Source organism: Lontra canadensis, unplaced genomic scaffold (genome assembly GCF_010015895.1).
Source record: "Lontra canadensis isolate GAN:19392208 unplaced genomic scaffold, GSC_riverotter_1.0 scaffold16, whole genome shotgun sequence".
NCBI lineage: Eukaryota > Metazoa > Chordata > Mammalia > Carnivora > Mustelidae > Lontra > Lontra canadensis.
This window is the reverse complement of record NW_022631010.1, coordinates 12088-34917: the sequence shown is the minus strand read 5'-3', so window position 1 is coordinate 34917 and position 22830 is coordinate 12088. Positions and strand designations below refer to the sequence as shown.

Genomic DNA, 22830 nt, shown 5'->3' with positions numbered 1-22830 from the left:
ATACAATGTAAAATTAAAATATCACCACGAGGGGTGCCTGGGTGGCTCAGTTGATTAAGTGTCTGCCTTTGGCTCAGGTCCTGACCTGGAGTCCTAGGATCGAGTCCCACATCGGGCTCCCTGCTCATGGGGAGTCTGCTTTCCCTCTGCCCCTCACCCTGCTTGTGCCCTCTTTCTTGCTCTCTCTCTCAAATAAATAAATAAATAAATAAGTAAATAAATAGAAGCTTTAAAAACTATATTACAATAATAGTAATAATAACATGAGTGTCACAGTCTCCATGTTGCCCCAAGTACCACTGCACTCAAATCCTTTGCCTGTTAGCATTTCTAGCCTGCTGGTCTCCATAAGGAGCATCCCATAACTTCAGAGTTGTCATTCCCTCTGATGCATATTCTTTCCAAGTGATCCAGTGCTTGAAGTCCCAGTCCCAGTCCTTCTGCAGGTAGGGATGGAACAGACCCAGTTTCTCTGCTGTACATCAGTAAAAGAGAAGAGACAGGTTGGACCCAGAAGTGAAAAGCAAAGACCATGCTGGGCATGTCCTGGGGGGTGAGAATTCTAGGCTGCCTTGTTTATGTGTTGGGTGGCTTTATGAGTTGGGTGAATATATCATCTATCTTCTCAGCTGATAAATAATTTTTTCCCTGCCTCTAATCCAGATTGTATAGCCTGTCTCTTCCTTCTACCTCACCTGAGACCAAAGGAAGCACAACAAGGTTGCCTGTGTAAAATTAATTCCAACATGAACAAAGTACAGAATCTACAGGCTGCCCAAGGAAACCTGTCTTTTATTTTATTTTTATTTTTTTAAATTTGACAGAGGGAGAGAGATCACAAATAGGCAGAGCAGCAAGCAGAGAGAGAGGTGGAAGCAGGCTCCCCGCCAAGCAGAGAGCCCGATGTGGGGCTCGATCCCAGGACCCTGAGATCATGACCTGAGCCAGAGGCAGAGGCTTAATCCACTAAGCCACCCAGGCGCCCCAGAAACCTGTCTTTTAAACAAATAAACAAAGCCATTTCTTCTCTGCTTTTCTGCCAAGAAGGAGAGCCCCAACCTCTGTGTGTCCCCCAGGGGTCCAGAGCTTACTTGAGGCCAAAGCAATCTGTTCTAAGTTCTGACTTAGAAATTTCTTCCTCATGTTGAACATCTATTGGGCAGCCTGGACTTCTCATCCATCTGGTCTGACTCAGCTGTCTGAGCTCATCAGCCCCTTCTTCTACATAATAGCCTTCAGGTGTTTAAAGGGGGGTCTTATCTCTTTCTCTGCTAGCCTCCCCCCTATTAAACTTCTCCAGTTCCTGACATGGTTTCTTCCAGAGCTTGGTTTGAGTTTTCTCACTTTCTGGGGGCAGTGTGAGTTCTCCAGGGAGGGGAGGTCTCTGTGTATGGCAGAGTGGGGGCTGACTGTCTAGGGCTTTGTGAACAGGCTGTGTGACAAATGAGTTCTCTTTAACAAGCTGTCATATTTCAGGTCCAGGGATCCTCATTCACTTCAGTGTTCCCTGATCAGTACCAAGTATGGTGATCTCCCCGAGGAGGCTGCAGTGGGCGCCTACATCAAGATCCACACTGTGGAGGAAGGAGACACTGTGGTGAGTGTGCAGAGAGCCTCCCTCAGGAGAGAGTGTGTAATGTGGCAGGTTAGGAGTATTAAGGAATAATAGGAAAGGTTTGAAAACATCTCACTTGATATTTGGTGATATTAAGGAGTATTGTTGATTTTTTAAGATATGATAACAGTATCATGGTTATGTTTTTTAGGAGTCCTTATACTTAAGAGATACATATCAAAAAAACAGATAAAATGATATGACATCTGGGACTTGCTTTTTTTTTTAAAGATTTTATTTATTTATTTGACACAGAGAGAGAGATCACAAGTAGGCAGAGAGGCAGGCAGAGAGAGAGGGGGAAGCAGGCTCCCTGCTGAGCAAAGGAGCAAGGAACAAGGAACAAGGCAAGAATATACCCTCTCACCACTCTTTTTCAACATTGTGCTAGAAGACCTAGCTAGTGCATTAAGGCAAGAAAAGGAAATAAAACATTTGGGAAGAAAAAAATAAAGCTGTCTTTGTATGTGGATATTTTATTGTCTCTGTAGACAACTCCAAAGAATCAAAAAATAAAAACAAAAAAACCCTCTTGAAGTAAATAAATTATTATAGCAAGATCACAGGGTATAAGACAGTGAAGTGAACATTGACATTTGAAATAAAACGCAAAAGCATTTACAATAGCACCAAAAATGAAATACTTAGGTATAAGTCTAACAAAGTATGTTCAGGATCCACATGCAGAAAACTATTAATAACGAAAGAATTCACGGGGTGCCTGGGTGGCTCAGTCAGTTAAGCACCTGCCTTCTGCTCAGGTCATGGTCTTAGGGTCCTGGAATCAAGTGCCGCACCAGGGTCCCTGCTCAGGAGGGAGCTCACTTCTCCCTCTCCCTCTACCCCTCCCCCATGCTTATGTGCCACCCCTCTCTCAAATAAATAAAATAAAATCTTGAAAAAATTGTAATAAAAGAACCCAAAGAAGATTTAGATAAATGGAGAAATATTCTATGTTCATGGATTGGAAGAGTCTATGATTAACATGTCAGTTCTTCCCAACTTAATCTATAGATTCAACACAATCTAAGCCAAAACCCCAGAAAGTTATTTTGTGGATATTGACAAAGTGATTCTAAAATTTACATGGAAAAGTGAATGTAAACCAACTGGTAAATCCAAACAATGAAATATTCTTCATCAATGAGAATAAATGAACTTTCAAGCTAAGAATAACGTGAAGGAAACTTAAATGAGTATTTTAAGTGAAAGAAGCCCATGTGAAAAGATTAAGTATTGTGTATTCCAATTCTGTGACATTCTGGAAAAGGCATAACTTTAAAGTTAGTGATCAGTGGTCACCAAAGGTTTGGAGTTCAGGAGGAGGAATCAATAGGTGAAGCACAGAGGACTTTTAGGAGAGTAAAATTATTCCGTATGATATTATAAAGGAAGATACAAACCCTTAAGCATTTGGTAAGACTCATAAAACTTTATAGCACAAAGAGTGAACCTTAATGAATGCAATTTGTTACAAAAAAAATAGGAGTCATTTAGGAGGCAGGAGATCGCAGGAGGGAATGCAGACTACGACGAGAGCATCTAATGATACTACAAATGTCTGAAATGATCTCAGTGAAGAGGGTGGGAGGAAATGGTGCTGATCTATGTAATGCTGGAGGCAGCTGGGGTCCCTGAGCCTGAAAGTTGAAGGCACTGCGCATGAGCGCTGTACTCTAGCTGATGACCTCGTGACCCAGGGGCATATGCCTAACAGCTCTGATACTGCAGTGCACGTGCCCTGAAATGGATCAAATCAGTAAATGAATGGCCGAGGATGGCAGCCAGGTTTCTCAGCACTGGAGTAGAGATTGGCAGATAAGCAAGGAGGAGGCTAGAATGAACCATGTGGGAACGGATTCCTTGAAGACCTCAGTATGAACTCCTGTTTAACTTAATATAAATACAGATGGTTATGCATGGAAATATTTAGAGATATGTGCCTCAACATATATTTTTTGCTCTGTCAACTGACAGAGCCTAAAAGAAATGACACTGTAGTAGCAATGAGCAAACCTAGCATCCAGATCTTAGTTTCTTTTTATTTGATTTATTCATTTGACAGAGAAAGTGCACGCACAAGCAGGGGGAGAGGGAGAGGGAGAAACAGACTCCACTGAGCAGGGGGCGGGATGCAGAACTGCATCCCAGGACCCTGGGATCATGCCCTGAGCTGAAGGCAGAACGCTTAACTGACTGAGCCACCCAGGCACCCCTGGAACTTGGTTTCTAATATCATTCTTTTATAAGAGGAACAAGGGCTCCTTGGAAAATGATTGATTCTAGGACTAGGGCAGGAAATAGACAAGATGAGCCTGGAGCATTTTGTAGTGTCGAACAGCAAGGAGGTGTGGAGGGAAAAACCCTACATTGATGGAAGCAAGCATATCAAAGGGACACAGGTACCAACTGAAAGAGCTCCCAGTGGCCAAAGCTAGAAAAATCTGAACAATTTGAGCCACAGATAAAATAGTATTAGATTATACCTCAAAGTATATAGTAAACATCTCTGAGGACATACTGGTATAATGAATAAATAATGAAAAAATTAATAAATAAGGGAGAAGAGATGAATCTCCCATGAAGAAGAATTCCAAATAATTTATGTACGTACTTGGCCCTAAAGGAGAGGATGTATAAACCCCACTCCTTAGGTGTGAGCTGCGCACAGTGACTTCCTTCTAAAGAGCACAGTAAGGAAAGGGGGCAGGGAGAGTAACTTTACAGTGGATGAACCTGACAAACACCACTGTGGCCATGTGATCAAGGCCAATAGCCACAGTTAAATCGTGTTGATCGTATGTCCCCTAATTTGAGGAAATGGGGAATGATGTGATGAGAATGACACGTTACCTCTGTGGTCCTCTTCCCAATAATCCACAACCCCAGTCTAATCAGGGGACTGAATTGCTGGGCATCATTCAAAATTCCTGACCAGTACTCCTCAGTAGCTATCAGGGTCATCATTAACAAGGTCAGTCTGAGAAATTGCCCAGCCAAGTGAAGCCTGAGAGATAAGAGAATAAAGGAATATGTGTTCTGGATAGGATCATGGACCAGGAAAAGGACATTAGGTAAAAAAAAAAAAAAAAAGAAAAAAAAGAAATCTACAGGGCACCTGGGTGGCTCAGTGGGTTAATCCTCTGCCTTTGGCTCAGGTCATGATCTCAGGGTCCTGGGACTGAGGCCCACATCGGGCTCTCTGCTCAGCAGGGAGCCTGCTTCCCCCCCAACCTCTGCCTGCCTCTCTGCCTATGTGATTCTCTCTCTCTGTGTCAAATAAATAAATAAAATCTTTAAAACAAATTTAAAAAAGAAGAAATCTAAGCAACCTTGACTTAACAATGATAATGTATTGATATTGGTTCATTAATCATAACAAAGGTATCTTACTAATATACAATAATAACAGCAGAAATTGTAAAGGGGAACTCTGTACTAGCTTCTCAATTTTTCTAAGTCTAAAGTTGTTCTAAAAAGCAAAGTCTATTAAAAACATAATTATCCGGGGTGCCTGGTGGTTCAGTTGGTTAGATGTCCAACTCTTGATCTAAGCTCAGGTCTTGATCTCAGGGTGGTGAGTTCAAGTCCCACGTTGGGCTCCATGCTGGGCGTAGAGCCTACTTTAAAAAAAAATTATCTAGTAGTTAGTTAGTTGGGCAGGGAATGCATGGACGAAACAAGTTGGGCCATGAGTTCATCACTGTGGGAGCTGGGCAGCAGGTGGGCCTCCGCCTGCCCTGGGGAGGGGCTGTCTTCTGAAGCCCCACATGTGGTCATCATTGTGTGTGGCCAGTCCAGAGAGTGGCTCCCTTGCCATGCCCTCTGTTCCTCAGTGACAGTATCTCCAGCGTCCTCCTCACATGCCTGTCACCCCCTGTTGTGGTGGGCTCTTCATGCTCCTGCCCCATGGGACTGGGAGTCTTTCCAGCGCAGTACTGGGTGGGAGCCCCAGCCCTCCAGCACAGCTCTCCCTGGAGGCTGCTGGAATTTTTCCAAACTCTTAGGAAGCTTTTCCTTTTTTCAGCAAAATTCTGCCTCCTGCAACTTTTAACTAGCTCTTCCCCTAAACTCCCCTGCCCTCTGTGGAACAAAACAGAAGAAATCAGCTTCCTAGCCACATGATGGCCCCTTAGATATTTAAATAATGCCCATTTTGTTTTTCACCCAGCATTTCTGGAGGCAGGCACAGTGCCAAAGCCCCATGAATTATTTTCTCCTTTGGTCAAAACTTCCTACGTTCCTTTCAACAGCCCCCAGGTGGTGTGGATTCCAGTCCACTCACCGCTCACGTTTCCTCCAGGGTGGCTAGTGCTTCCGGGTAAGATGCTCAGCACTGATCGCTGGGCTCCTGACATCCTGAGCACAGCCTCACCCACCTCCAGGCAGAGCAGCTGGGGATACCGGGCACCCAGAGCTGAATGAGGGCCCCAGAGGGCGGAAAGGCATCGCCTAGTTGGACAGATGGTGGCAGCCCCAGAGGCGGTGCAGTACCGAGAGGGAACAGCAAGGTCCCTCTTGTCAGGGACCTGCTGTGCTGGAATAGGGACCTTGGCCTTGATTCTCTAGGAAGGCCTAGAAGGCTTTGGGTGGGGGCTCTGAGCAAATACCCAGCTGCCTCATTCATCACGCAGGGCCCAGCCCAGAGAAGGCCCCCCAACCCCCAAGTGTTAGCATGACTCTTGATGAAAATGCCTTGAATGTCTCTGTTCTCCCTGCTTTCAAGGCCCTGGCTTCATTTGTAGGAGAGTGAATGGTGACAGCTGTGCTTGTATTCACTTGAGAGATCCCATTTGCCTAATATGGGCAGCAAGAGTGTGAAGCTGGGTCAGTCTTTGAAACAGCAGAGGTTGGGGCCTGGAGTAGAGCCTCTGTTTTGAGCCAGGAGGTCGTAAGGGAACCAGCTTCTCCAGAGAACAGGCAGACCAAGGTCTCAGATGGGGCAAGCCGGAGCCATGGGCAGGGCAGAAGGGATATGACAGATTGGGGTCAAGATCAGGGGGTCCTCATCTTCATTTTGCTTCTAATTAGACAGCTGTGTGGCCTCAAAAGAAAATGTGGAAATTCACCTGGGTGAGCTGCTAACTCGAATGTTCTGTGACCCCATCTGAGTATTCATTCAGCAGATAGCTCTTGAGCAACTACTGTGCTCCAACCCTGGCCTAAGATGCCAGTGTGGGCAAGGAAACTGACATCCTTCTTGTCCTCATGGGGCTTATGATCTAGTCTGGGGACAGACAATAGAAAGATGAATTAGCAAACATGTAACAGTGCAAATTGCTGTTAGGAATGGGAGAGAAAGCTGGGCCATGGGGCAGGGTTCTTAAATGGAGCAATCAAGGAAGCCGGCTCTGAGGAAGTGATGTTTTAAGTTGAGACCTGAGTGGTGAAAAGAACAAGCTGGGGGTGACCTGGGGGAAGAATGTTGCGGACTGAGGAAGAGTGGGCTCAAAGCCTGAGGCCAGAAGGTGCTTGGCATGTCAAGGGCACTGGGAGGGAGGGCAGCATGGCTGGAACAGAGTAAACAAGGCATGGCGGCATGAGGCCGGGCTGGAGAGTCAGGCAAGGGTGGGCTAGCTCAAACCTGGGGGCCACAATAAGGAGTTTTCGTTTGTCCTCTGTGCTGTTCGAAGGTATTTCAAGGGCATAGTCAGCAAAGGGCCGTGACTGGCTGGTGTGTGTGGGATGGGTTGCAGGTGGATGAGGGTACCTGCCGGCAGTGCTGCTCTCAATGGGGCCCTGAACAGATTGCTGCTTTCAAATCCTGCCTCCACCTCTTTCCGTCCTTGGACCTCTTTGTGCCTCAGTTTCCTCAGAGTACAGTGGTTGAAAGCATGGACTCTGAAGACAGAACCCCTGGGCTCAAATCCTAGCTTTATTGCTTCCGTGCTGTGTGATGTTGGGCAGAGTTCTCAGCCTCAGCAGCATCCTCTGTAAAATGAGGATAATAGTAAGACCCACCTCATGGGGGTTTGGGATGGTGTCAAATAACTCAGTACCCACGGCAGGGCCAAGAGGGCCTGGGGTGAGCAAATGCCCAAATATTGCTGTCGTATCATTGTCATCATCACGGCCAGGGAGCCAGAGGAGTGACTGAGCTGTAGAGAAGGGTCCAGTGACCCCCAAAGTCTGTGAGGGACCAAGAAGGTTACTGAGGTTCAGTGGGGACACGTGAGCAAAACCTGCAGAAAGGATGAGGGATAGTGTGGTGGCTGCAGAAGGGGGAATTAGGAAAGGAGGACTCGCCATTGGAATTCTGTTACTGTCTTGAGGAAGAGAAAAATGGGTTTACTTGCCATAAGAGTCGAGATTGGACCTGGGGAAAACCTTGTGAAATACTGTCCCCCTGAGAGACTTCCTGTGTGTGACTCTTAGAAAGCCTGTGTGGAGGTAGGACACAGACAGTGTGCTTTCCTTACAGGCTCTTCTAATTCCAGCAGCCTGATGGAATTTTGACACTTTGATGTCAAAAGTGTAGCATGAAAGAGCCCTGGACTTCTCCCCATCCCCTGCAGAATGACCCCCAGATGGATTCACCTTCTGCCTGGGGCCTCATTTTCCCCATCTTCCCATCTAGATAATCTGCTGGTAGAAGTGGACAGTCTCGGGCGCTTGGGTGGCTCAGTGGGTTAAGCCTCTGCCTTTGGCTCAGGTCATGATCTCAGGGTCCTGGGATCAGGCCCTGTATCAGGCTCTCCGCTCAGCAGGGAGCCTGCTTCCCCCTCTCTCTCCGCCTGCCTCTGTCTACTTGTGATCTTTCTCTCTCTGTGTGTCAAATAAATAAAATCTTAAATAAAAAAGTGTACAGTCTCTGAGATGAAACCTTCTGGAACTTTCTGTTCCCCAGGGTCTTCAGCAGATACTCCTCCCGGAGAACCAGCTTGACGTTCGGCCCTTGATCCTGGTGAGCCTGGGAGCTGAGGTGATACGGGTGACGAAAGAAAAATTTTGTGAACTGATGGACAGCAAGGTAACAGAGAAGTTGTCCAGGCTCAAGGTCAACTACCCCAGGTCAGTGCTGGAAATGTGTCCACATCCCACCAGACCAAATAAACAAATTTTCACCTATTGTTTTAGTAAAAGGAAGAAAAAAAGTGCTAATACCTAATGCTGAAAAGGGGGAATGAAACCAGTAGTTGTTGGTACCCCTTAAATTATCTAAATCCTTTTGATAATAGATTTAGTATTATGTTGCAAGGGCTATGCCCTCTGAAGTAAAGGTCTACCTGTGAATTTATCTAATTATGGGAAAAGCTACATGTACTGAGATGTTCATAGCAGCCATATTCTTGATAGAAAAACCACTATCACCATCACCCAAACGTATCACACTAAGGGGATAGTTTAGAAATTGTGGTGTATTTCTTTGATAGAACATAATTGCTATATTAAAAAAAATGTAAGTTTAATGGTTCTATAGGAGGAGGGTAAAATAGGTGATATAATGATTCATGAAAAGGACAGGATGCAAAACTGTATATATACTATGGCTATGCCTTTGTAAAACACAAGAGAAAAACCTAGAAGGAAATAAGTAAAAGTGTTGACAAACTGTGATGTTGCCAAATTTGTAAGAGTTATTCTGTCTGGAAGGTAAAACTACAAGATATTTCCTGGTTATCATTATATATTCCTCTCATATTTAATTGTTTTTGTAGTGTGTATGCATTGCTTTTATAATGAGGGAAGAAAAGATACTTTTTTAAATTTAGATTTTACTTAGTTAACATACAGTGCAATATCGGTTTCTGGAGTAGAATTCAGTGATTCATCACAAGTGCCCTTAATACCCATCACCCATGTAACCCATCCCCCACCCACTTCCCTCTATCAATCCTCAGTTCTCTACCTTAAGATTTCTTATGGTTTCTTTCTCTCTCCTTTCCCCCCCTCCCATATGTTTATCTGTTTTCTTTCCTAAATTCCACATATGAACGAGATCATGTGGTATTTGTCTTTCTCTCACTGACTTATCTCACTCAGCGTCATACTCTCTAGCTCCATCCATGTTGTTGCAAAAGGCAACATTTCATTCTCTTTGCTGGCTGAGTAATATTCCATTATGTATCTGTCACATCTTCTTTATTCATTCATCAGTCGATGGTCATTTGGGCTCTCTCCACAGTTTGGCTAAAAGAAATAGTTATGAAAAGTTGTTGTTGCAGGCACCTGGATGGCTCAGTAGGTTGAGTGTCGACTCTTGATTTCAGCTCAGGTCATGATCTCAGGGTTGTGAGATCAAGGCCTATGTTGGTTTCCATGCTGGGTGTGGAGCCTGCTTAAGATTCTCTCTCCTTCTCCCTCTGTCCCTCCCCAAATCCCTAAAGAAAAACTTTTTGTCAGGATAGTGGCATTCCAAGTGGGCTTTTTTCATTTTCCAAATGTTTGGTAATGATAATATTACTTTTATAATTTAAAAAATCTATCTTGAAAGATTTGATCAAAAAATTTATTTTTACTTTTCCCTAGTTTCCAAATCTTCCAAGGTGACTATGTCTATAAGGTGAAAAAAAACTTCATTTTTTAATGTAAAAGTTAACTGGACCAGTGGTTGCAAAACTATTTTGATCTCGCACTGTTATTAGTAAAAAGTGTTTGCATATATGCCCCTTAGAATACATGTAAATAGGAATAACATGTTAATTTATTATTATTATTACATACATACATTGCTGTAGTAATATATATATTATGGACATACCAAAATTCTTTAGAAGAATAAGACAAAGAGGAATATAAATGACTTCCTGTATTTTTTTTCACACACTTCAGTGGATCTTGTTCACCTCCCCAGATGACATGATGCTGCCATCCCCACTGGGACCTCCAGCCTAGACCACTGGGCCCCCTGCCTCCACCTCCTCCCCATTAGATCATTGCAGCATTTCTTGCTCTTGCTAAAACCTAGATCTGGCTATGTTAAACTCCTGCCTAAAACTTGGGTTGCTCAGTCGGTTAAGTGTCTGCCTTCGGCTCAGGTCATAATCTCAGGGTCCTGGGGTTGAGCCCCAAATCCCCCCGACCCTGGGCCCCTTGCTCAGTGGGGAGTCTGCTTCTCCCTCTCCCTCTGCCCTTCCCCGCTGCTTGTGCTCTCTCTCTCTCTCTCAAATCAATAAATAAAATCTTTTTTAAAAAAAAGGATTTTAGGAGCCTTAGAATGATGGGTGTCAGTTAATGGCTGTTGAACTGAAGTTCAGAAGAGGTTTCCGTGGCCTTGACGGTGGCAGACACTTGAGCCCCTGGCATCTGTGCCGCGCGGTCAGCGCTTCGCTGCAATGATCCGCAATGCTGATGGAGAGAATTCTGGCTTATTCATTCACTGTTGAACTCATGCTTCCTAGACTGCTAAAGCAGGCACAAAACAGATCCATTATCTAGCTCAAATCCTCCATGTTTTAATTGAAGACTGCGAAGCCCAGGAAAGAGGGCATGACATCCTGAAGATCACAAGGTTGGTGGCGGTGACACCTGTCCTGTGAATGCCAGGGGCTGGATAACCTGACGTCTCTCCCACTGTAAAGCACAGGGGCTGAGTTCCCAGGAGAGAAGGGAAATCTCCGAGGGCCAAAATGGAGGAGAGCCTAAAAGCCAACACACAGAGTGTGATCTAGTGTGGGATTGCTGGGTCGGGGTGGGCCGGGCCGGGGGTTAGGGCCATCTTGGGCTGAAGTTTTTACAGCCTGTGGGGACAGATGAAACTTTGAGTTCACGTGAGGCAGAGATTGGAACAGAAACCCCTGCACCAAGCTGAGGCCCTTAGAAGAGTGACCCCATTTTGTGAAAAAATTAACTAGAAATCAGTATGGCCATCAGCATAGGAGGTGACATGGAATCTTGTCTGTCTTAGCTTGGACTCTGAGTCCCCCCACCCTAGAAGCCCCCCTAAGAATCTGTAATCACACGCTTGCCCCCTCCTAGGTTTTGGTGAGTCTTGTAGCATCTTTAAACCTCAGTGTCCATGTTTGTGAAATGGGTAGTTGTAAGGATTAAATGGGTTAACGAGTAAGGTGCTGGGCACTTTAGTGCTAAGTCAGAATTAGATATAGTCTCTCTCTCTCTCTCTTTTATGGAAGAAATAGGGAGTTAGAGGAATTTTCTTTTTTTAAAGATTTTATTTATTTATTTGACAGGGAGAGATCACAAGCAGGCAGAGAGAGAGGAGGAAGCAGGCTCCCCTTGGAGCAGAGAGCCCAATACGGGGCTCAATCCCAGAACCCTGGGATCATGACCCGGGCTGAAGGTAGAGGCTTTAACCCCCTGAGCCACCCAGGCGCCCCGGGAGTTAGAGGAATTTTCTAAGTGGAGGCTATCCAGTAGTGTGCTGGTGAATATTTAATAACCAGCTCTCTCGGAGGGGGGTGGGAGGGAAGCCTGATTTGAAGGGTATCCTGATTAACGTGGTGTACACACTCCCACCGTGGCCAGTTTCGACCTACCAACCTGATGTCACTGAACAGGGGGTCGAGGAGGGTTCACATAATCACCACTGAGCCCAGAGGAGCTGACTTCGGCGTGCCACTGGGACCAACGGGACTAGCCAGGAGCCTGTTCTGACATCCGGGTTTTTTATTAAGTCGATCTCTCTGGATCAAAGTTGACTTTGCCCTCGTCAATATAATGTTGCCAGAAGAATGTTCTAATTTGTTAGTGACTTATTAGGCTTGCTTCCTTAGGTGAGAGTGTAGGCAAGTCAGGGGAAATGGAACATGCCTTCCCTTGCTGTGGTCTCAGAAGGAAATAAACCAATGAGTGCTGAGCCCACTCCCACTCCCTCACTTTCCCCAACCCTCCCATGCTCATGCTCGTTGTAGGGGCGGGAAGTAAAGCCAGGGCACCAAGACCAGTCCAAAGCAGCCACCAATCTACTTTCTGCCTTCATAGATTTTCCTGTTCAGGATGTTTCATATAAATGGAATCATACAATGTGTGGCCTTTTGCAACTGGCTTCTTAGCATAGTGTTTTTAAGTTTTATCCATGTACTTCATTATTTTTTAAGATTTTATTTATTTAAGAGAGAAGGAGGAAGGAAGGGAGAAAGAGAGAGAAAATTAAGCAGATTCCATAGTGAGTGCAGAGCCCAACAAGGAACTCTGTCTCACAACCCTGAGATCATGACCTGAGCTGAAACGAAGGGTCGACGATTAGCCAACTGAGCCACCCAGGTGCCCCAACTTCATTCCTATAATGTATATATCACACTTTATCCATTTGTCAGTGGATGGATGTTTGGGTTGTTTCCACTTTTTGGCTATGATGAATAACGCTGCTATGAACATTCTCGTGCGAGGCTTTGCGTGGACATAGGTTTCCATTTCTCTAGGGCATATACCTAGGAGTAAAATTACTAGGTTGTAAATTAACCCTGTTTAACCTTTTGAGGAACTGCCGACTCTTATCCAAAGTGAATGTACCAGTTTGCTTTCACATCAGCAGTGTACCAAAACCCGTATTTTAATATCTCCACCTCATAACACATTTTTTAAAAGATTTTAATTATTTATTTGTCAGAGAGAGAGCGAGATAGCGAGCGCACAAGCAGGGGGAGTGGCAGGCAGAAAGAGAAGCAGGCTCCCGAATGAGCAAGGAGCCCGGTGCAGGACTTGATCCCAGGACCCTGGGGTCCTGACCTGAGCTGAAGGCAGACGCTTCACTGACTGAGCCACCCAGGCACCCCTCATAACACAATTTTATCTGTGTTTTTAATTACAGCCATCCTAGTGGGCATCTCATTGTGGCTTTGCTTTACATTTCCTTGATGGATAAATGGTTACCTATATAATTTAACTTCTTGGTAGCCACGTTATAAGAAGCAAAAAGAAATGAGTGAAATTGATTTTTTAAATATATTTTATTGAATTCAGTGTTTCTCAAATATTATCATTTCAACATGTAATCACCATAAACATTATTATTTTTTTTTAATTTATTTACTTGACAGAGAGAGATCACAAGTAGACAGAGAGGCAGGCAGAGGGAGAGGGGGAAGCAGGCTCCCCGCTGAGCAGAGAGCCCCATGTGGGACTCGATCCCAGGACCCTGAGACCATGACCCGAGCCGAAGGCAGAGGCTTAATCCACTGAGCCACCCAGGTGTCCCCACCATAAACATTACTAATGAGAGTCTCTCCATTTGTTTTTGCTCTAGTTCTTTGAAATCTAGTATGTATTTTAAACTCACAGCACATCTCTAATTCAGACTGACCCCACCACAGGTACTCAGTGGCCACATGTGACTCATGGCCACTACACAGAACAGTGCAGTTCTAGGGGAAGAAAGTGGGGAAAGGGAGAGGAGGCAGAAGAGTCTGGGAAGAGGACCCTAGGTGGGACAGAACACACTGTGTTTAGGAATTGGAAGTGACAGGAGACACGGCTGGTGGGGCAGTGGGACAGGAGGAGCCGGTGTGGGAAACTCAGCATCTGTGCCTCACCTTTAGTGACGAAGATTTGTGCCGGAAGTTCCTTCAGGAGAACAGCTGGAATATCTTTCGGAAGGACCTACTGCGGCTGCTGGTGAAGCCTTGCCAGCGTCCGCCGTTCACCCCAATCCGGCCTAAGAAGAAAGGGAGCTGCAGCCCCAAGTCTCTGATTCTGGATTTGTGTAGCCTCAACAAGGAGACTAAACCTTGTCATTCCATTTTTATGGCATCCCGGAAATACCTGCCCCCATTGAGGATCGTCCAAGCCATCACAACACCCCGATATAAAATCCAAGAACTCCTGCCTCAGTATAAGAATGCAGGAGTCCTTGTTTAGACCTAATAAAAGATGTTGGGTTGGTCATCCTGCTTCCGGAGTGACCACCATGGGAGTTGTGGGGCTTGGAGTCGGGCCTCCTGGAGGCCATGGGTCTGGAGAGATGTTTGGGGGTGGCAATTGGGGCACTCTCTCCCTTGATACTTGCTGGGCTTGAGTGAGTAGACGGTCAGGAGGCTGGGTGTGGTCTCAGGGTAGGAGGGTCTTAGCTGGTGAGACAGATGGGAGGTACAGAGGGGCTCAGATCAAAGTGAGCAAAACTGGGGTTACAAACTCAACTGCCTTCTGGAGGCCACGCAAATCATCTGAAAGGTTGCATCAGAAGGACTGGGCAGGCAGCAGGCGGTGGTGGGGACTGGACACACACTGGGACTGGGAGCAGTTGCCTCGCATCCTCGTTCGATGCCATGCCAGGAAATAATGCAGGCCCGGTACTGCCAGTCTTCAGATTTTTCAAGAGAACCAAGAAACCCAATATTTTTGATGATTCCTACTGGTTTTCAAATGTGAGCAACTAATTCAAATTATTTTTTAAATACTATGTTAGGCAAACAGAACATAGACGTGGGCTGTGTGTGTTGGGGGTCCAGGCTGCCGGTTTGCCAGTGTTCATCAAGCCTGTCTGACTGGGTGTTGCCAGAGACTAGAGGAGGCCTGATGGGGGATGGGGAAGGGTGGTATAAGGAGCCAGAGAGACAGGCGGGCAGAGCGACAGGAGCAGGCATCCTGGATACTAAGACGGGGAGCCAGCTGCCCGAGAGAGAAGAGGCGGGCCAGAGATGAGGAGGAGGTAGGTTGGACTGAGGAGGGCTCCTCGGCCCTTCTGGGGGGTCCTGAATATGCAGCTGCCCGTCAGTGACCTGACCCGACTCTCTTTGTCGGTAGCACTGGGCCAAATCACCTCTCTCTCTCGGAAAGTTCCACAGTTTAGCTTTGAGAGCACTTGGGGGGCCTGGGAGAGGCCACAGCAGTACTTGAGCCTGGCCCGGCTCATGAGCTGCCAGGAAAGCCTTCCTCCACCCATAGGTCCCCGACCCACACATTCGCCTACCCTACCTGGCAAGGAGAGAGTTACAAGGAACACCTGAGTGCTGAGCTGGGCCTCCGGAGCTCTGGAGGGCCTGGCTCTGTTTCTAGGTCACTGGACCCCCTTGAATCCTGTACCTGCTCCCGTTTCCCCAGTGGCAAAGTGAGCAACCTGGACAAGATCAATGGTCTTCATGAGGTGAGTACAGTTTGAAAAGCACATTCAACATTATAGTTGTTTATTGAATTTATTTTATTTTTTTAAAGATTTACTTATTTCTGAGAGAAAGCATGAGCCTGTGCAGGGGGAGGGGCATAGGGAGAGGGAGAAGCAGACTCCCCGCTAAGCAGGAAGCTGGACTCAGGCCTCTATCCCAGGACTCTGAGATCGTGACCTGAGCTGAAGCCAAGAGTCGGCCACTTAACCGACTTCACCACCCCAGTGCCCCTGTTTGTTGAATTTAAAAGAAAACTTTTTATGTTGCACAGCAAAAAAGGAGAGGTATGGAATTTTTCTACCAGAAGATGTTGTGAACATAAAAGAGTAGAGAAATAGAAGTCTTAATCATCTCTGACTTCTCTGATAGCTCCAGATGGCCAAGGAGTCTGGGATGTCTGCGGCAGATATGAAAGGGCTGTCTGTGACCTACAGGAATAATGTGTGGCACTGCTTAGGGACTAGGTAAATTGGGGTGTCTGATCATATTCAGGGATCTTTCTGGATTTAGGGCTGTGGCTCCAAGATGATGGTATGGACAATCTTGTTGATTCATTTGAAATTTATTTACTTTTGTTTATGCTTGCTTCATAGCGGATCCGAAGGAGGATAAGTGGCAGTTTCTGTTCCCTCTTATTCTCTAGGCCAGGTGTCAGCAAACTCTATGTAAAGCACCAAATAATAATAGTTCAGGTTTTTCAGGCCATACCATTTCTGTTGTAACTATTCAACTCTGTTGGGTGAAAGCAGCTTTACTGTTCCAATAAAGCTTTATTTACAAAAAGAGGTGGTCAGCCAGATTTGGCCTTTGGGCTCTCTTTGCTGACTCCTACTCTAGGTGGTGAGGAGCCCTTGGAAATTCTTGAGCAGATGTGACATGACTAGAGAAGGGGTGAGAAGCTTTTTATTGAGTGCTTATTTTGTGACCACCATCTTGCCAATCATTTGACTACAGAGGCTGATGACCTTTGGGTTAAGATCCCAGCTCTGCCTCATAATGGCTATTGAGGATTAAAAGAGATGGCACATGAACTGGAAAAAAGGTTTTTTTTAAAAAAAAAAAAAGAGGTGCTACATGTATAGCAAGATGTAGGATTTTATTCACCCTGACCCCTGGGTCCTGCATCCTGGGAAGTGAGAGAAGAAACTTCCAGAACAGGAGGTAGGACACGTTTTCTAGGGGTTGGTGGGTGATGAAGTAACTAGAAGGGCAGCCCTGGAGTGAGGGCACCTGTGGGGAGAGAGACCATGGCGATGGGTTTTGGGAGTCTTGGGGGGAGCAGAGGAAGAGTAGAGGTTTTTCTGAAGCCACCATTTAGCAGAGAGAAGAATTTGAGAATGAGAAATGTAAAGAGGTTTTCAAAGATATTTTCTGTGCTTTGAGAATATGTTTTCCTTTGATATTTTCTTGAAGAAACCAAGGAAACATTTGAATAGCTCTTAATTACGGTTTTAGGCAGTGCTGCTGTTTCTTTGAAGTCAGTAACCAAGCAGAGAATGGGCCCCAGGTACATCTGGGTTGCCCCTGTGAAGTCCTTGGTCCACATGGAGTGCTCAGTACTCATGAGATGTTATTAGCACCTTTTTGACTGAGCTCAGTTTGGCTGTCCACAGATTCTCCCTCCCCTTCAGTGGAATAGGAAACCGAGGCTTTGGAAGGCTAAGTCTTCCTGATCAGTGCTGAAGGCCATCCTGGGTGAAGCAGGGAGGGCTCTCGTTGAAAAGTAGCACAGTGTTAGCTTTCCGTCCTCCTTACTGCCCACCCAGGCACAGATCCAAGGTTTCAGAAAGCCCATGGGTCCTGAAAACATTTCCCGGCATTATCCTCATTTGCCAGACAAGGAGCCTGAGGCCTAGAGTGGCAAAGTCCTCGACCCCGCTCACTCATTTACTGGGCGGCGGTGGCAGGAAACGCATGTGCTTTCTCGACAGCTGGTGGCCTCCGAGGCGGGCAGCGTGGCAGCGCATGCGTGATTCCACCGCATTACTCATTGTCCCGAAACGAGCCACCTGTTTTCAGAATTCGGTACCCACAACCCTGGAGCTGTGTTTGAGAGACTAGAACCGCCCTCTGGGATGATTTTCCATATGTAAATAAAGCATAGTCATACTTAGAGAGGCACACCCAGGACATTGGAGCCAAAAATATAGCCCCAGCACTAACAGCTTCTACTGTTTGGGGAAAATGGAAAAACCCATTTGAAAAATAAACACAGGAGGTATTGCCAGAGTTTTGTTATAGGAAGTGTTCAAGATCACATCCTGGGGTTGGAAACCATCATTCTATTTTCTGTCTCTGAATTTGACTACTTTAGATAATCTCCTCTAAGTGGAATCCGACAGTATTTGTCTTTTTGTGACTGCCTTATTTCCCTTAGCACCATGTCCTCAAGGTTCATTCATGTTGTGGTAAGATTTCTTTCCCTTTTAAGGCTGAATACTAGTCATTGCATGCACACATACACCACATTTTGCATATCCATTTGTCTGTTGATGGAAATTGGGTTGCCTTCCCCTTTTGGCTTTTGTGAATAGTGCTGCTGTGAACAGGGGTGTGCAGACAGCTCTTTGAGAACTTGCTTTCAATTTTCTTGGACATATATCCAGAAGTGGGATTGCTGCAATCACGTGGTAGTTCTAATTTGGATTTTCTGAGAAACTGGCATCCTGGGCTGCATGGCAGTAGCACCGTTTCACGGTCCCAGCAGCAGTGCACAAGGGCTCCGATTTCTGCACATCCTTGTCAACATTTGTTATTCTGGTTTTGGTTCCTAGCCATCCTCATGGGTGTGAGGTGGTATCTCACTGGGGTTTTGATTTGCATCTCCCTAGTGATTAATGAGGTTGAACATTTTTCATGTGTTTTTTGGCCACTTGTCTATCATCTTTGGAAAAATATCTATTCAAGTCCTTTGTTCATTTTTTTTGTTGTCAGATATATTGGTATATTGTAGATATTAACCCCTTTTCAGATATATGATTTGTAAATATGTTCTCCATGCCATGGATTGGCTTTTCTCTGTTGATGATGTCCTAGTCTGTTTTGATAGGGATTTTATGAGGAGATATGGAACTATGTAAAAATCCCCTTCCTTATCATACTTTTCATTCATTCATTCATATTAATATTGGACTCATCGTCTCCTATTTTATTCAGTGTGTCAGAATTGGTTACTATCATTCTATATTTTGAAGCAATCCTTTTGACATGCTCTTATTCTCTGAGCACTTTATTTTCTGCCACAACAGGATATTCCCGGATGATCTTCTGCTTCCCCTGATGTCATCTTGGAATTAGCCATTTCTCCAAGGACCCTGGCTCCTTTTCGTAGAGAATGGCCCTGACTCTGGTGCTGATTAAGTCTGCAGCTTTGAAAGGCCCAGCCCTTGATGTGGAGAGCCATACCTCATCAGCCAGCCAGAACAAACCCCTCCTTTACAGATGAGGAGACTGAGGCCCGAAGAGGAGCTGCTGGCCAGTATTCCTGTTAGTGACAGCTTAGACAAGGACGGAGGCCTTTGACTCCAATGCAGTTCTCTTTCCCTGGTAATACATACTGCAGCAATGAGGTGTGCTCCCAGTGGGGCCTGTCCCCTCTGGACTTCACTTTCCTCTTCTGTCCACTGAGGGATAGCTTTGCCCTAGAGGTCCACGACTGCTTGAGAGCTAACCTCTTCTCTCAGCTTTTTATGAGCCTTGCCCCTCTGGAGGCCTTTTTGGATGAACCCATGTTAAATTGCAGAGGAGAGCTTCAGCTTTTAGCTCCAGCCCTGGTGGATTTGGGGCTTGCAGACCTGGACGAGTAGTCCAAGTGCGCACTTGTCTTCCTGAAGTCCCCCTCAGTCAGCAAATGCCGATGTCATAGGGACATCAACCAAAGATGGAAGTCCAGGCCTCATCCTGAGTTGGGAAGGCAATGGAAAGGTCTCCTCTACCTGCCCTCCCTGGTTCCAAGCCTACTTGGGTTAGACCAACAGCACCCGCAGAAACACTAGAAATGCTCCTTCCCACATTTGGAGGCTGGTCTCTTGAGCCTCACCTCAAAGTTGGGAGTGAGAAGCCTTCAGATATTAGAGAATGTTTTCTGTGCCTGATTTGGGTTTGGAAGGTGCTACATCTGACCGTCTGGCTTGGTCAGCTATGCTCCGGGCAGCTCCCACAACTCAACCAGTGCCTATTAGCAGTGACACCATGCCAGTCTGAAAAACTGGGCTTTTATTCCCTCTGTATTCAAGTCATTTGCTAAGCCCTCACCATGTGTCCAGCATTGTGTGAGTTCCATTCAGTGGACTTCCAGGTAACAATGATGGTGCAAGTGGGTTCCACATGAGGGGCACAAGAAGGGGGCTGCAAGGGAAAAGGCCTACTAACTTGTGACATTTGGTTCTGGCATCTTGATTCTAGGGTGTCAGGTTCTTGTAGCAAGACTGTATAGAAGTTGAAAGTGGAGCTGGGCAACAAAGAATGATTTTGCTAAGTGAAAAATGTGGAAAGGGCACTGTCGGCAGAAGGAATAGCTTCAGCGAGGCTGGAATTATGAAAGTATGAGGTTACCTGGAAAGAGAATAGGGCACCAAGGTGGGCGAACGCCTAAGCAACAGAGGAAGGTGTCGAAGACCTCAAAGCCGAGGCCTGAAGGTTGCAAACACTGTACTTCCAGGGAAACGTGTGGACTTCACAAGCAATGCAGCCTCCGTGTAGGTTTTAAAAAATTTATTTTTTAAAAGTTAACATGTGCATAAAAGGAAAATGAAAAACACAAGAAGCAAAGAACAAAGTCATCCATAATCACAAGCAGTTTACAGTTTGACTTCTAGGTCTCGTGTGTGTATCTACAAAAGTAAGCATTTTCATGTAATTAAGATCGTAGTTATGTATCATGCTTTTTTACACACCATGAATATTTACCATTTCAAAGTCCCCAAACTATGAGTATTTCGATAACCAAGAATACACTACACCAATTCCATCTGAAAGAAAAAAGCGCAATCCTGCCTTTCTTGGCGACAAAGATTTCAGAAAAGACAAAAATGGCAACAGGCCTCTAGATAAAGATACTGGCAGGGTTACCATTAAAATACTGCATTCCCTTAATGTTCAATTAAAACAGACCTAAGTAAGAGTACACAATGTATAATGCTTCTAAAAGAATTCATTATCCAATCTATACTATTCAAATATTAGCAACGGGATATGTTTCCATTGAATCACTTAATGTATTCCTATAGTACAGTCAAAGAGACGCACACACATTAACAGTTATTACAATGTAAGTATGAACGCATCCGCGTACAGCTCTCCCTCTATACTTCCTCCTGCCCCTCTGCTGCCAACCTAGTAAGTCCTCACATTTCTGAGACAGCGTAACAATTCCATGTCCAAGATGCTTCTTTTCTATCAATGATAACAAAAAGAAACTTATAAATTGGTTGATGCACTAGCTGTACATTTTATCATACATTGTCACCTCAGGACATCCAAAAAGCTTAGATGTTACAAAATAATGACACTTGTCCACAACAAACACAGGTACTTCATCAAAATGCACATACAGACCTATGGTTATAACCTAAAATGGTCTTCTATATGTGGAGATAACTAGCAAAAAGCCCTTCCCATCACCCCTCCTCTGCTCCCTCCACCATTTTAATGACCAAGCATAGGACTACATCTAGCTCTAAGAGGTGATTGACAGACACTCCCGGAACAGTCCTTCCTAAAAACTAACAAAAGGGCATTCATAAAGGGAGTATTTTACTACCTCTACTTTTAATATACTTTGGGTATTAGGACTTGTTTATCCTTTGACACACAGCAACATTAACTAAAATGCACATACAGAACTTTAAAGATTCATGAGCACAGAACCCTTTCCTCCTCACTTCCTTCCCTGCCCCCATCCGCACCCCCAGTGAACCCAATGAACAGTCAGCATACTCTCCAAGACATCAAGTTTAACAACTCCATTCCCAAAATACAAACATCCCTGTAAATTAACAAGAAAGGGTGTTGCTACTCTACTCCTAACATGTTGTTCACTTTCAAACATCCAGAAGACTAGATGTTTCAAGTAAGGATTTATTTAAAATTTGCCCACTACATACATAGTAGCACTGAAAGAATATTCTGGCTTAGAACCCTTCCTCTTCTCATTTCTATCAACATAGTGGAAAGTATAAGCATCTGTAATGCTTAGAGGGGATTTTAACAATTTCACTTCCTCTAGTTTTCAGAATAGTCTTTCCTATGATTTTAACACAAAGTGTACACAATATATTTGTTTACTAACTACTTTTGTCATACACTGGCAACCTCTTTAACATCTAGAAAGACTAGATGTTGGAAATTAGGACTCATCTGTCCTTTATATACACTATATACAAAGCCAAGTAAAACAAAATGCAGACATATAGGACAATGGTTAATCCTCCCTAACTATAAACATACTGGTATAAAGCCCTTTGCTCTTTCTTCTCCCTCCTCCCTGAACCAGTACAAATATCATATAATGTGTACTGCTCTGAGAGGTGGTTTCATCATTTTGATCATTCCATTTTCAAAAGACAATATTTCATATGAATTTTAACAAAAGGATTATCTACAAAATGTGTTATTTTACTACCTCTACTTTTAACATACTTTGTGCACTTCTAAACATCTAGAAAGGCTAGATGTTTCAAATAAGGACTTGAGTTTGTCCACTATATACACAGTAGTGTTGAATAAACTACACACATGTAACAATGGGTTATATCTGAAAGTGTCTTCTGCATGGGAACATTCCAGTCTAGAACCCTTCATTTCTCACAACTCCTCTCGCCAACCCAGTGGGTGAGTGCAAATAGGCACGTGTCACTTAGATATGACTACAATGTTATCTCTTCAAGTCCTTCTCAGAAGACAGCCTTTCGATGAATTTTAACACAAAGTGTACAAAATGTGTTAGTTTACTAACTCTACTTTTGTCATACATTGGCAACCTCTTTAATATCTAGTGACTAGATATTATAAAATTGGGACGCATTTGTCCAGTATATATACAATATATACAATCAAGTTAAATGCACATAACATATAGGGCAATGAATAAGCTGAAATTTCCTAGTACACACTAGCAAAGCATCTTTTGCAATTTCTTCCCTCCCACTTCCCTCAAACCAAGGAACAAGAATACCGTTCAGAGAGGTGGTTTAGCAATTCCATTTCCAAAGATAT

The 22830-nt window shown here is 44.8% G+C and overlaps 1 protein-coding gene across 1 annotated transcript in view; it reads left to right on the top strand.

Moving 5' to 3' along the window:
* CNBD2 (cyclic nucleotide binding domain containing 2) overlaps positions 1 to 14392 on the top strand; it is a 43472-nt gene extending 29080 nt beyond the window's left edge. Inside the window, exons 10-12 of the mRNA XM_032858750.1 lie at positions 1477 to 1597; positions 8463 to 8626; positions 14053 to 14392. Of these exons, the coding sequence (XP_032714641.1) occupies positions 1477 to 1597; positions 8463 to 8626; positions 14053 to 14371 (604 nt within the window). The 3' untranslated portion in view covers positions 14372 to 14392. The remainder of the gene's footprint in view (positions 1 to 1476; positions 1598 to 8462; positions 8627 to 14052) is intronic.
* The last annotated feature ends 8438 nt before the right edge of the window (positions 14393 to 22830 follow it).